This window comes from Natrix helvetica, assembly GCF_964273705.1.
Source record: "Natrix helvetica genome assembly, chromosome: 3".
Classification (NCBI taxonomy): Eukaryota; Metazoa; Chordata; class Lepidosauria; order Squamata; family Natricidae; genus Natrix; species Natrix helvetica.
The window spans coordinates 101,731,791-101,746,451 of record NC_138549.1 but is presented as its reverse complement, the minus strand read 5'-3'; the positions used below and the strand labels follow the sequence as shown (position 1 = coordinate 101,746,451).

The 14,661-nt window shown below is 40.8% G+C and overlaps 1 protein-coding gene across 1 annotated transcript in view; it reads right to left on the bottom strand.

Annotated features, from left to right (window-relative positions):
* Positions 1–6,237: 6,237 nt before the first annotated feature.
* The window catches only part of WLS (Wnt ligand secretion mediator), a 39,097-nt gene continuing 30,673 nt past the window's right edge, over positions 6,238–14,661 (bottom strand). The window contains exons 8-12 of the mRNA XM_081948274.1: positions 13,935–13,998; positions 11,179–11,322; positions 8,618–8,701; positions 8,085–8,238; positions 6,238–7,192 (exon numbers count right to left, since the gene is read on the bottom strand). Coding sequence (XP_081804400.1) covers positions 7,083–7,192; positions 8,085–8,238; positions 8,618–8,701; positions 11,179–11,322; positions 13,935–13,998 — 556 coding nt within the window. The 3' untranslated portion in view covers positions 6,238–7,082. The remainder of the gene's footprint in view (positions 7,193–8,084; positions 8,239–8,617; positions 8,702–11,178; positions 11,323–13,934; positions 13,999–14,661) is intronic.

Here is a 14,661-nt window from a genome sequence, read left to right as displayed (position 1 = left end):
TTTTACAGAGAGATGCCATATAAATGGAATTAAAAGCTTCGTGACATGAAGGTACAGCATTTGCTCAACTCTATTTGATAGCCTGAAAACCTGAAGATGTTGGGATTCATTCTATCCAGCCTCAAAATGTATTGCAAACTTTTAAATAAAGAATTGGAATATCCTATCAGTACTTCATGCTTTAAAGAAGGTTGTATTTGTGTCTTCCAATATTAAAATATTAATTCATCAAAAAAATCTTCATGTTTATTAGCAAATGTCGTGTCCCCCCCCCAAAAAAGCTACCTGTCATTTAATAAAAATACTTGCAATATAATGCATTTAAATAAACTTTAACCCATTTGATTTGGAGCTTGTCTTTGGTTGTTCAGTGTTGGTTTAAGATTTGTATTTTTATTAATAAGATTTTCAGATTATAATTAAAGTTTAAACATGCGAACTTAAGGCTCAATTATGTACCAACATTTTAGAATATGTCAATGTGTAATGAACTTTAGATATATCATACTTGCGTATCAGAATGTAGCAAACTAGATAATGTACGGTTGGGGTGGGGTGGGGAAACTCTACCAGCCCAGATGTAAAACACTGGATTGAGGACATATTTTGTTGCTTTCATCCTTCCAAATGGCCCTTTGTAGATGCAATAGAAATACTGACCAATCTAAGTTGAAATGATTGCCTTTTGTTCTAAAAAATGGATATTTATATATTGTTGTGTTTTAGAGTGTTTTTCCTCTTTAATTCTAGCTAGATATTTTTTTATATTCTGAAACACATGAAAATGTAGGGGCTCTAGGGTTTTATAACTGTTGGAGAGGAGGTTTGGATCCCAACTTGACAGATTTAAGAGTAAACATACTGGATACAGGAAACAGTTTGAACTGGTTCAAAGCCTACAGCTTTTAACAAGCAAAAATGACTCAACAGACTTTACAAGGAATCTTGAGTTACTTATTCCATAATAATGCAGTGGCCAAATGAAAAACCTTTTTGGAGGCTTTAATAGCCATATCCCATAAGCAGGATGCCTATGCCCAACATGTAGAATCTTACCATAACTCTTCTATACATCTCCGAAGAATGACAATTGACAAAATTATTTGCCTTGAAGATAATGCATTAAAAAGAGGAAAGCATTTATATAATGGGATTTAACAAGGATTGGATTAGAAATAAATAAAATAATTAAAATAAAGCTATTTCTTGTAGCTTTGCTCTGGGGCAACAAAATATAAAAACAGGTAACACCAATGAAGAAAAGGCAAGGGTATCATATGATACAATCAAGAGTCTACTTAGTCCAGACTTCTAGTCTGAATTTACAGAGAGCTATCCTTTGTCAGGGTTCCAAGTAATAAAACCATAGCAAGCAAAACTCGAGGCAGGGTGATTCCCCAAAGAATAACTTTATTGGAAATATCATATTGGAACATATCTGGTGAAAGATATGAAAACCGACGCTGAAGTCTCCCGTGGTTTTCACCTAATTAAAAGTTTTTCTACTTTTTCAAAGCAATCAGTCACATGGTCCAGCCACAGTATGGACTGGCAGCCAGATAGCATCACTCCACCTTCCTCTGACCAGGTGTGAGAATGTCCTTGATTCCCAAGAGAAAATATTTTGTTTTGGCTACAGAATCCCCTCTATCTCAAATCCCCCCTCCCTATTCCTCAGCTCCAGTGTGGCAACACTGAAATGATCAAAAATGGCTTTAGTCAGGTCATCTTCAGGGTTGACATCCTGGTCAATGTTTCTAAATGCATGTTAAAGTGATACTTTCACGAATTATATGGAGTTTGTAAATGAAGCCTTCGGAGTGTGAAAAACTTCCCCTATGGGCAAACCGGAAGTTCAGGAAAGGACTTTGGGTTTGCTCGTAGGACCGGTTTTAGCCCTCAGGAGCGTTCAGGGGCCTTGAAGGCTCCGGAGGACTAAAACTGGCCCTACAAACAACCCGGAAGTGACTTCCGGTTTGCTCATAGGGTCATTTTTTGCCCTCCGGAGCCTTCAGGGAGGCCTTCTGAAGATCTCTGAAGGCTCCGGAGGGCTAAAACCGGCCCTATGAGCAACCCGGAAGTATGTTCCCAAATTTCTGGTTTGCCCGTAGGGCCAGTTTTTGTGTTTTTTGTGAGGGCGAAAAATGGCATCTAAAGGCTGAAATCAGCTGGTGCACACTGGCCAGCTGACAAGGCAACACCTTGCATGCCCTGACAAATGGCTCCGCGTGCCAACTATGGTACGCATACCATAGGCTTGCCATCATGGCCCTATACCATTTCAGAGAAATCTGAAGAGAAGTCTATTTTTAAAAGCCTCCAGCCCCCACAACTTCTGAAGGCAAGCCCTTCCACGTCTATTGTTGCTGAGTTTATCCACCGGTTTATTGTTGTTGTTATTTTTGAATGCCAGAGTCATCTCTTATAAATCTCACTTATTCTAGATTTAAGATCCAGGACTGACTTAGTCTATTATGGAGATGTGGCTGGGCTGGGCTGGGCACAGGGTGGGTGCTCTCTGAAATGTGCCCATACACAGGCCACTAGGTTTGGTGCCAGCTGTGGCCCCACAAGTGGAAGAGGGTTGCTATTTTTTTGTGGGGGATGAGACCGGGGTTATCAGAACTGCACAACTACAGGTAGCTGGAGTAATCTTGTACGGTTAGGCCTTAGGGATTAGTTCGATTTGCTACTAATATCAGCCTCCATGCCCATACTGCTTGATGCCACATCTGGGCTGGTGTTGCAGTCTATAGTCTTTGGGGGTTTCAACATGCTTTTCTTGGATACAGACTCAGAGACAGTCAGGAGTTCATGGCCACCACAGCTTTGACTTAGATAACAGGCCTGACCTATACAATGGCCATGTGCTAGAACTGTTTTGGAGGAACGATATGCAGTTTGAGGGATATTGCCATCAGTGCCTTGACATAGAAAGATCACTCCCTGTTATCCTTAGAGTTATCACAGCATCCCCTCTTTGCAAGGAAGCTGGACTATTCATGATCTCCCCATGGTGTATAATGGATCCATTTGGGTTTCAGGGGGAACTTGGAGCTGGCTCATGGTTTGGCTGACTGCTCAAAATGAGTTGGCAATGGTAGCTTTAGATGTGTTTGTGTAGATTCTGGCTCTCCAAGCCGCCTTTTGGTTTAGAAGATGAAATGAAAAAAAGGGATGCCCAGAATGCTACTGAGTGAAAACTGGAAGTAAATCTGAGCAGATACAAATAAGAGTCTTCATTTAGGATCTACATTGTGGAATAGGTCAGAGTGCAAATGCTGGCTTGCTGCTCAATATTTAAACAACCTGAAATTCATACCAAGGGGCAATGTCAACCCAATACAAACAGAAGAAGTTAAAATAGCATGTTGTTATAAACTGGTACTTAGGTGAGATGAGCAGCATAGAAATGTAACAAATAGCAAGACCATAACTTTCTGGGCTCAAACATTCATAGGGATGATGCTAAATGTAGACATGAAAAAAGACATTTCTACTATGTGGAGAATGACTGATAGTGCTATACAAAATATTAAAGCAGAAAGAAATCATACATAGGCCTTAATTTTCTAATTGTAACACATGACTGTGAAAGCTAGACCATCAGAAAAACTGAAGGAAACAAGAGGCATTGAACTGCTAGACTAGAGTGATGCTAGAGCAAAGTCCTGTGAACACCCTACACTGCAAAGCTAAAATCAATTCAATGTTAAATGAACCCAGACTTATATGCATTGCAAAGATTGCTTGGAGGTGGGAGATACTTCCAATGTAATCTACCTAATCCACTACTTGGATTGCCCCTGTGACTGTGTAGGACAGGTAGGGAGGAAGCTAACCACCAGACTGAAAGAACCTAAGTGAGCCATCACATGAGGAGACCCGAATTCATTGGCAGTCTCACACTACAATGAACAAGGACACACATTCAACTCTACAGCGATTAAGATTGTTGGATGAGCAGGCACAAAAACAGCCAGGGAAGTAATTGAAGCCTGGGAAACAAGCTTCTCTTCAGTCAACAGGAGTGCTGATTTACCAGCCTATCAAGTACTTAGAAGGTGAGGACTCGGCAAACAACAGCCAATGACTTAAAAGCCAGCCAACAACACATCCCAATCAACATCTAAAAAGCCATTTAGAGCAGGCACTATAAATATCATACACAGAACAACTTTTCTGCTGAAAAAAAGTTCTCTGAAGATGGGCTCTAGCACCAGTCCAAAAGCTTGGAAGACAGAATCTCTATTGGTGGGGACCGACCCAGATTGGATCCTGCAACATTATCCTAGGACACGTTTATTCACTTTCATTCATAAACTCAAGACTGCTCACTGGAAGCACTAACAATAAAACTAATGGTATTTTGGACATGAAGGAAAGAAGACATTGTAATAAATCCTAATGACTTAAAGATTGACTTAAAAAATAAAAATTGACGAAAAAGGCTAATACAAGTCATGGTATCTAAATAATCAAACCGATGACACAAATATGACTTTCAGGAACTCAAAACTCCAGTAATTGGTAGCCCCAATGAAATTATGCCCAGAATCACAGAGTTGGAAGCAACTGAACAACCACGATTAGGCTGGGGATTCCTGAGGTCACAGCTGGAGTGGCTGCTGCCGCCGGGCACGGAACAGGTGGGGGAGCTTGAGAATCATGGGACAGCAACCAGAGGGACACGCTGGCCACCCAGGTGGAGGGCTGGCAGAGTGGGGGTGGTGAGGAGGGGGGCTGCCGGGGAGCCCTGAAGCTGGGGCTGGAGTGGCTGCGTGCAGCCTGGCTACAGATTGGGAAGCAGGTGGGCTTCGGGAGGGCTGCACACTCTCCCTCTTTACTGTTGGTTTGCCTGCAGCAACAGCATCTTCCCGGCTCCCATGTGCCACCTGCCGCCTTGTCAATCACAGGGTTGCACAGAGGGAATGCTGAGAGGGTGCAAAGGTCCACTTCCCGCAGAAAGGCTTTCTTCGTTTAGCCTTGGGATGGGCACTGCTTCCTACTCCGCCACTCAATATGCTTTGGGGAAGCCCAGGCGGGCATCATGTGTTGCATCTAGAAGTGGGTGGGGAAGCATTGCGCCCTTCCCCTCCTCCTGCTGGGTCTGCTGGTGAAATGCCACTCATACACCTCGGCACTGCATCCTTTCTAACTGGCCAGAAAGGTTATCGCCGGAAATCATCCCCCCACATAAAGAGTGGTGAGCATGTGGTGACTTAGTTTCTGGCTGTAGCTGTCCCGCCTCCTGCCTTGCCTCATCTCATCCTGCTGTATGAGCCCCACCCACCGGAGATCGCTGGATTCCCTCCCTAATGCTGCCGGGCCCTCCCAGGCACCACCCATGTGAGTGACGTCAAGCTGACCGCGCCCAGTTGTCTGCGACTACCCCAGCCACACCTCTCTCTCCTCCAGCCCCAGAGGACAAACACAATCCTGATCCAGCCCTCAATGACATTGAGTTTGACACCTCTGGTCTAATAAATTCAGAATACATTGTATAGCTCATGGAATTTCCTAAACATAATACTATTTTTCATAGATCCATTGATATCCATGTGAAGACCTTTGCCCACTCAATTTCTATTTCCAAGTTTGTTACAAAAGAGGGAGCAAACAAAAAGAATCCATTTACAAATCACTTCTTGAAATTGCCTAATATGGGAAGAGTTTATATGAAAGCTACTGTATCATTTCCAAGCATTATCCTCCACATGCTCATCATTACAATAAACAAGGGTTTAAATTACTAATATTGGTTTCCATGATCCAAATAGAACTCCTTTCTGAGCTGATTCTGTACATCAACTCCAGAAGGCATTGCCCCATTTTTTTCCCAATCTACACAATTTGAACAGCATTGAATTAAGTCTTTGAAGAGGGCTATGTAAAACAGAGGAGAGGAATAGCATCTGTTCAGGCCTTTCCTTCTTGAATTTTTGCTCCAAATGATAGTTCAAGGCTTGTCATATTTTATTCATGTTGTTTGGAATATTTTACTATCTTTGTTTCTCAGATATAGATCTTATTCCACTCATTTGCTAGATTTACTAGATTTTCAACTGTAACATTAGAGTAATTGTTTGTTCATGAGAGAGCATTTGGTCTCCAATAGATGTCAGCATTATTCCAATTATGTTTACTATTTCTAAAATAGCACAGTGAATGACAGATTAAAATACAGCAGCAGCAGCCTTTTTTGTTTTTTTACAAATTTCAGCCAACAAAAAACAGTAACGTATTTTTATACTTTATTTGTAGTACAAAAAGATGAACTACAGTGGTCCCCAGGGCTACTTAGAGCACTTTTTAAAAAAGAAAGAAAATAAAAAATTAAAACACATACATACACACTTGCACACCCCATTCAGTCCTATGGAATTATATGTAAGTAAACAAGAATTCTTAAAGTATATAAAAGGATATCTACATCAAAAAGACTTGTTAAGAGTTCCGGACACATATTCACACATCAACAGAGGTTTCAAATGTCCTCTTTTTGTACCAAACTTTAGAAAAGGCAGTGTTACACTAGACTATGAAAAAAAAAGTCATGAACACATTCATTAAAGTATGTAAATATTGAACTGGCTACATAGGATGCAAATAACTGGTTCCAGACATATGCACTGGGACTGTTGTATAAAACCTTGATTTAGGAAGCATATAATGTATTTCAATTAGTTTCCCAAGAACATCCATAGAAGCAGCAGTTGGAGTGTTGGTAAGTAGTGAAATACACCCAAAGGTAAGGAGGAAATACTTACCACTCCTCCCACCTCATTCCTGCTAATACTCAAGACTGGTCTTTCCCAAACTGGTTAGCTTAGCTGGCTGTGGGAATTGTACACCCAACGTATTTTGAGATTGGGGAATATTGATCAAGATGAAGAATTAAAAGAATTCAAACTTGACAAAATATTCTCCCCAGGAAATAAGCATCCCACCAGTTCTTGCCAGATAGTCCTTATTTTCTGCAGTGCACCCTTCAGATGATTCCAAACAAATCCTTGCAAGAAAATACAACCACCATGCTGTATAATTTGTATTTAGGCACAAGTAAAATTGTGCTGAAGTGATTATTCCTGGGCCTCCTTGCGAGCCAATTTGTAAACCTGGGTTGGTCCATCCACATGAGTGATAGTAGTAGTGAGCTGAAGTTCTTCTCCGGTGTTAACTCCCAAATCACCTGAAAACATAAAATTGCATTTGAGATGAATGCATAACTGGAATGATAGTTTAATCGCAAAATTACCTCAGCATTCAGAAAGAAATAAGCAGACTCCAATGGAGAAGTTTCACGAATGGGCATAGTTTCCATTAATAAAATGGGGGAAATGCGTATTTCTCTACTTTGTGCAATTCTACATGCATCTACATATTTGTTCAGTAACATTCCCTCTTTCTAACAACAAGCAGGGCTGTGGTTGGGCGGGGGAAGCACACAAATGGAAGTCTTATTTCACGTTTATTTTTAATAAAAATAAATGTGCAATAGGACATTTTTATTAAAAATAAACATTGTGCAGTAGGACTTCCGTTTAATAAGTGTGTATAAATCTCAGGATATAAAGAATCTGAGAATAATCTTTCAATTAATTCAGGTTCTAGTACAAGATTTATTTTGATTCAGGATTGTGCAACAAGCTGTTGTGGATGGGTTGTACCATGTGTAATCAAAATGGAGGGGGGGGAATAAATTCTCAGATCCAGAAATCTCTTTTCTATTCTTTCCTTAGTATGTGTTTTCACAATCTAAGCTTCCTTTAACCTTTTCAAAAAGCCCTTAAGACCTTACTGTTCTCCCAGGCCCTGAGATCAGGAGATTAGCTGAACCTATGTTACTTTTTGCTTTTTTTATGATTACTTTTATTGTTATATTGTTTGCTGCTCTGACCACGCAAATGGGTGGCCATATCAATCAAATCAAATATCTACACTAACACGAGGCAGTTATATCCCATAATCAACAGAACTGTGCATATAATGCTAGGGATCTTCTAAACATGCCCAAGTCCTAATTGGCTGATTCGTTGCACTGCAGTACAACCGAATCACAACTACAGGAAAGTGCATCTCACCATTTGACTGATCTTCACCGTAATTTTTATGGGAAGGTGCATACAGGAACATCAGGGCAAAGACATATAGGTTCCACATTCCATAAATCCCTGTGAAAAAGGCACTGTTCCAATGAAATGTAAGGTCGCCCCATTTCCAGTGACCTTCAGACACCTAAACAGGATAAAAAGTTGATATATAATCCAGCAGCGAAGACGTAAGTGTAGACTTAGCAAACAAAGTCAATGATTTTCATCTCCGGTAGAGAGACTTTCATCTCCTCCAAAACATCTATTTCTGGCCTTCACTCCACTGCATGGCTTTAACGCAATGTTCTCCCTATCTGCAGTGAGCCAACAACAAGAAAAACAGCTGGGCTTAATGTTAAACCAGGGAAAGAAATCTATGAGGCTTCCTCTTGTCCCTCAGTTATGAAATAAAGAGATGAAAAGATCCCTTGTTGATACGTTGCTTCAGGATATAAAAAACAAAGTAGCAGAACACATTGCTACTAGATAGCAATAATTTTCCGTAGTCATTTTAGATTTCTCACCTGACTGAAAATGAAAAATATGACTGTCATGGCAGCACAAGCTAATGTGATCAGCATCAAGAACTTGAACCGAAAAATCAGTCCCTGTGAGAAAGAGAAGCAAATTTAAACGGGGAGAGAGAAAAAAAATATTGAAATATTCCAAATCAAAGATTCTGAAGAAGAAATCCTATATAGTAGGGGGAGACGTCCCGGAGGGTTTAGGGCTGGTTCTCATCTCTATCTCTTTCAACCATTAAGCCAGTGCTGTCTGGAGACATTTCTGCAGTTATATGGGCTGCATCAACATCATGCGGCAGTGCAAAGTGTATGATAAAACACTAGATGCTGTTATTTCCCCATAAAAATGGTACCTATTTATCCATTTACATGCTTTCAAACTGCTAGGTTGGCAGGAGCTAAGGCAAGTGACAGGAGCTGACTCCGTCACATGGTGAAAGGAGTTGAGATTGACAGAGTAAGAGTGGGGAAATCCCATCTGCTACTATTCCCCTGGTTGGTTGTGCTATGCAATGGCACACATGCAAGAGCAAGCCTTGAAATAAAAGGCACGAGAACAAATACTAGATTTAGGCGACTGTCACTGACAGCAATTGTCAGTAATGGTTGTCGACAGCCGTCAACAGCAAAGACGATGGACGAAGAATAGGGAGGTGAGACAGCTCCACCTACAGTGTCTTGTGCTCTTGAATGTAGGTGAGGTGAAGAGTAAGCAAGCAATAGACAAAACCAAGCTGTAACATTCCATTAACTCTTTTATCAAAGCCAGCTTGTGCTTAGAGAAACCTGGGATTTGAAAGGGAAAGGAAATGGACTCTTGTCATCTGGGAAACTATCCAGTTAAATGTATCCTTTCTAATAGCAGGTTTTTTCCCCTTTGCATAGAGGGCAACAGGAAGATAATTTATTCCCCACTCTGCTGCGTGACCCGAGAAGATAGATCCATCCAGCTCAGTCTTTTTCACAACAAAACACTTGCTGCTACATTTACAGAGTGGGAGTTAATACCCAAGGATACATGTACCCTCTTATGCAGGAGCTTTAAAAATATACCTTTTAAAAGCTTCTGAAAAGCTGCATAATTTGCAGCCTGGTCTGTGTATGAGGGCTTTCCAGTTGCTTATTGGATACATGGCTGAAGCATTCCCTCTAGGAAACAAGTTCAATCCACCTAGAGTTCCACCTGAACTACAATGGACAGAATGGGAAACAATATATAAGCAGATATATCTTTCAACTATGGGTCACGATGACTCAGCGGCTAAGACTGAGTTAAGACATAGTTAAGGGTATGCAGGCTTGTTGGCTGCATAGTTGACAGCCCAGTTCAAAACCCAAATGCTGTGCATTGGGGTGAGTGCCTGTTACTTGTCCCAGCTTCTGCCCCCTTAGCAGTTTGAAAGCATGCAAATGTGAGTAGATAAATAGGTACCACTTCAGTGGGAAGGTAACAGCATTTTGTGCATCCCAGCGTATAGTCATACTGGCCACACGACCATGGAAATGTCTTCAGCAATACTGGCTTCCTCAACTAAGAAACAGAGCTGAGCACTTCCCCCCTACACTCGGACAGGGGAAACTTTTACCTTTACCACTAAGTAACAATAAGAAAGGTTTCAGGAGTCTTTATCCAAATCCTATCTTATCTCTCTATGGCACTTTGGCAAGAAACATTAGCAAAATGGAAAGGCTTTGATTCTTCCATTTGAGAAATATCACTTTGGGAAATGGTATATTCATGTCTTACTTACACTGCATCCTACTGGAGTCTCCACTATTCCCAAATATCTTTAGCAGCTGTAGTGGCAAAAAAAGCATTTCACAGTGATTGGACTAGTTAGTTACCCATTTGTTATGGAGGAACCAACAATAAGAAGGGACTGTTTGCTACCTGTTCTGATCCTTGAGAAAAGCAACTCTCTCTACCCTTGCATACAGAAAAAGGACTGCTTCTTTTTACACAGTCCTAGGGGGGGGGGAATAGGGAAGTGGTGGCTCAGTGGCTAAGACACTGAGCTTGTCGATCAGAAAGGTCGGCAGTTCGCCAGTTCAAATCCCTAGCACTGCGTAATGGAGTAAGCTCCCATTACTTGTCCCAGCTTCTGCGAACCTAGCAGTTTGAAAGCATGTAAAAATGCAAGTAGAAAAATAGGAACCACCTTTGATGGGAAGGTAACAGCGTTTTGTGCACCTTCAGCATTTAGTCATGCCGGCCACATGACCACGGAGACTTCTTCGGACAGCGCTGGCTCTTTGGCTTTGAAACAGAGATAAAGACCACCCCCTGGAGTCAGGAACTAGCACATATGTGTGAGGGGAACCTTTACCTTTTAGGCAGGGGCACAGCTCAAGGGGCAAAATTTCAGTTTAACAAAGCCTTCGTTGACATAATCAATTCTGTAGGGTTCCTAATGTAAATCCAGCCGACGAGATTTTGTTTGTAGGAATAATTTGTCCCTTGAACTGGATTAGGTTCCACATAATCGTCTTCCTGTAATCCCAGCAGAAACTGACTTTGTTTTTAAACACAATCCCCCCCCAACATCTTACAGATTCCTTACCTCATAATGAAGCCTGCGGGCTTTACTCATTGATGGCAGGCTGGATTGTTTGCCACTGATATTTCTGAACACTTGAAATACCATAAAACACAGGAACAAGAAGTAGAGGCAGAGGCAGATTCCAGCAACAATAATAAATGCCATCTTAAGTGGTAAAGTTAAGGGAACCAGTAAAGGCAGAAATAGCAGTCGGTAGTTCATTTGGCGTCTTGTTTGCAAAATCCTATTCTGCTCTTAAATACAAGCACGGTAAGAAATGTTGCATTTGTCACATTTGATGCTTGCTAAAATAAACTTGGAAGAAGTTAGCCCATAACAAATACGCTGCTGTTCAGAAAGCTCAGTGTGTTATTAATGTCTCCAATCATTTCTGCCCACCCAGTATATTCTAGCTGAGTGGCTGCGCTCCAGGTCCCCTCCATTAAGCAATATCTTGTAAGTCCTAGGTCCATGATGGCGAATCTATGGCACCCATGCCACAGCCTTCTCTGTGGGCACGCGCACCATTGCCAGCTGCTCTCTTCCGAGTTCCAGCACATGCACGCTCCAGTTTCACCACTCGGTGCTGAAAAGGACCATCCCTGTCCTAGATAGTGTCTCTTCTCTGTTGTCCCTCCCCCAGATAAAGATGGAAACTTTGGAAACCTTCCACTGATCGCAGGCCTGGGATTGATGCTTGTTATTTGTTTAAGGTCATTATTTTGTGTTGTGTAATTTCTTGTTTATTGAGTCATTTTAGTCTGGTCTATCTGTCTGAAGCTATGTTTTCAGCTGTTTTTATGTCCCCCCTCCCTAGTTTTCTACACCCTTAATGCTTCCCTGGAGTTGGGCAGCCAATAAATGTAAATAAATAAGTACATAGACTAGAACAAGGAGTCCTAACATTTGTGTTCCATACAAATAGCCTGGGTAAAAAAGCAACTAACTACCCTGAAACCTCAGAAAACTCTTGTTAGAGGTTTGAACTGCCATGACCTTGTAACTTAGCATTATTTCATCAGCTTCACATTGAGCATTAATGGCACAGAAACTCAGAAGAGGAGGAGATGCTGAATGGAGATCTCGGGCTCTCCTTCACTAAGATTGGCAATGGAGAATTGAAGGAAGGGAACTGGCCAGCTGCTGACAGAAGAGTGGTGAGATTTAGGGAGGCATTGGTGTTGAAAGAAAGAATGGCCAGCTAAGTCCTGATATGTGAGAGGGTAGGTCATAAAGGAGGACCTTCCGAGGTGCCAGTGTCCTAACCAGAACAGTTATATCACTTTGAGAATAAACTCTGTGTTTGCATGTACTAGTATGTACTTGGCTTTGGATCCCATTTGGGATAAGAGATGGGGAGCCTGAGGATGGCCCTGGTTTAAAGTGAAAGAATAAACCACACTGGCTGAAGAAAATATTGTTCTAAGACTGCAGGTAGTTCCTGTGGTTGTCAAGCAGGACATTAAGCGAGACATCACACCACAACTTGTGATTTTACTGCTGGCTTCTCTGTTGACTTGATCAGCTGTAAAGCATGCAAATGTGATCATGTCACCGTGGGGACAGTGATAAATTATAATGCCTGCTGGCTGCAAAGTGCTTGGATGTCAATCATGGGGCCACAGTGATGTTGAAGCAGTAAGTAAATATGAGGACTGGTCAAAAAAAAATTTCAGCACTATCATAACTTCAAACAGTTGCTATACATGGCAGTTATTAAGCAAGGACTACCTATAGTAAGAGATTATTCAGGGATGGCTCCTGCCATTGTATGAATTTAGGAAATAGATAATTTGATGGGTGTGTTTACACCTTTATCAGACTGCTGACCTTCTGAGGAAGGAGAGGTACACATTTAAGGTGATAAAAGGAGGTTGTGGTTAAGCCCGATATCCCAAGGTGTAATATTGATATTGATGGGGAAAGTGAACTTATCAAATACTAAATATCAGGGGACATGAGGAAGGGCGCAATAAGCCATTCCATTGAAAGAGGAACAGGTAATTTGGTACCAGTTTCTGCTTCTGCCCTGTGGCCTCATTCCCAAGTAGGATCTCTGTGGCCTCAGCTTGATACAGAAAATTCCAGGTTCATCTATGATAAGATCTTGTTCATAGATAACTTGAATGGGGTTGAAGAGGCAGATCTGGTAACTTACATTACTAAAACCTGGTTGCATAAGGGTGGTGATGTCACCCTCATAAAATTCCATCCTTCTGAATTTCATGACTTTTAGCAACCATGCTATAACCTGCTGCCAAACCAGCAGGTGGAAGCACTGATCTGTAGAATTGTCATGACATCTACCTGTGAGATATTGGTCTTTAAATGTTTATGTGTTCTGTTGGATTATAAAGTCTACTCTTCATCATTTGATGTTGGGTGATTTCAGCTTCCATTTCCTAATGTCTGAATCTGGAAAGGCTTTGGAGTTCATGAACAAAAAGTATACTTGACTATGGGCAAGTATAAACCCAAGGTCACTCCTATGCCATGATGGTAAGGGAGGAAAAGTAATGCAGCCTTGAATAAATGTTACACATACTTGCTCTAATGACATCCACAGAAAGTAAACTTTGAAGAAGAACATCCTCATGTGTATGCATGACCTTAAATTCATGAAACCATTTCAAGAGATGCTTAAACTCTCCATGAAGTTTAAATGGAAAAAAAACCCCTATCAGTTTATTAGCATCACCTTCCCAAATTTCAGAAGCTTTGGGGCAGAGCACAGAAGATAACAAATGGTTCTGAATGAAATAAAATGCAAAGGATACAGCCAACTCTGTGCCAACATCTGTAGCCCAGATACTATAGAATGGATTTTTTAATTGTACTCCTCTGGAAAAGAAAATCAGTAGATCAAATTATACATACTGCCTGTGTAAAAATAACTATTTGGGAAGACTAGAGGAACAATGTCTAAAGAACCCTGGTGAGTTTTATGAAAGGAAGGAGTGATGTTCTTTTAATTGCTTTAAAAAGTATATTTCAGTACACAGAACCAGAAATGCTCAACTGTCTATTTCTATGCTATTCACATTGCAGATAAATATAAAAGAATAGTTTTATTATTAGCTTGATTCAAATCCCTTTTTTTTGTTTATTTGTTTGAAACAACCTGGGGAGGAACTATGTACTACCAGAAACAATGAACCAGAAAAATATAATAATTGTAAGTCTCTACCCTTTTCCTCTCTTCTCTAACTCGCAGTAGCAAAATGTGTGATGAGACATGATGCAATCCTGTGCTTCTCTGCTCTTATTCAAAGCTTATTGGTGTTACAACAGAAGAGGAGGTTAGTATGATATTTACATTTACTTATGGGAAGAAAAAGATTTTTAGGCTGGGTACTACTCACTTTAGTACTATCCAACAAGTATGTATTTTCTTCTTTACAAAATTTTTCTTTATACAAAAGAAACAAAATGTATATTTTATGACTGTAATGGGCAAGCTCCATTACAGTGGTATCTTGAGGACTATCTGTACAATTTTTTTAA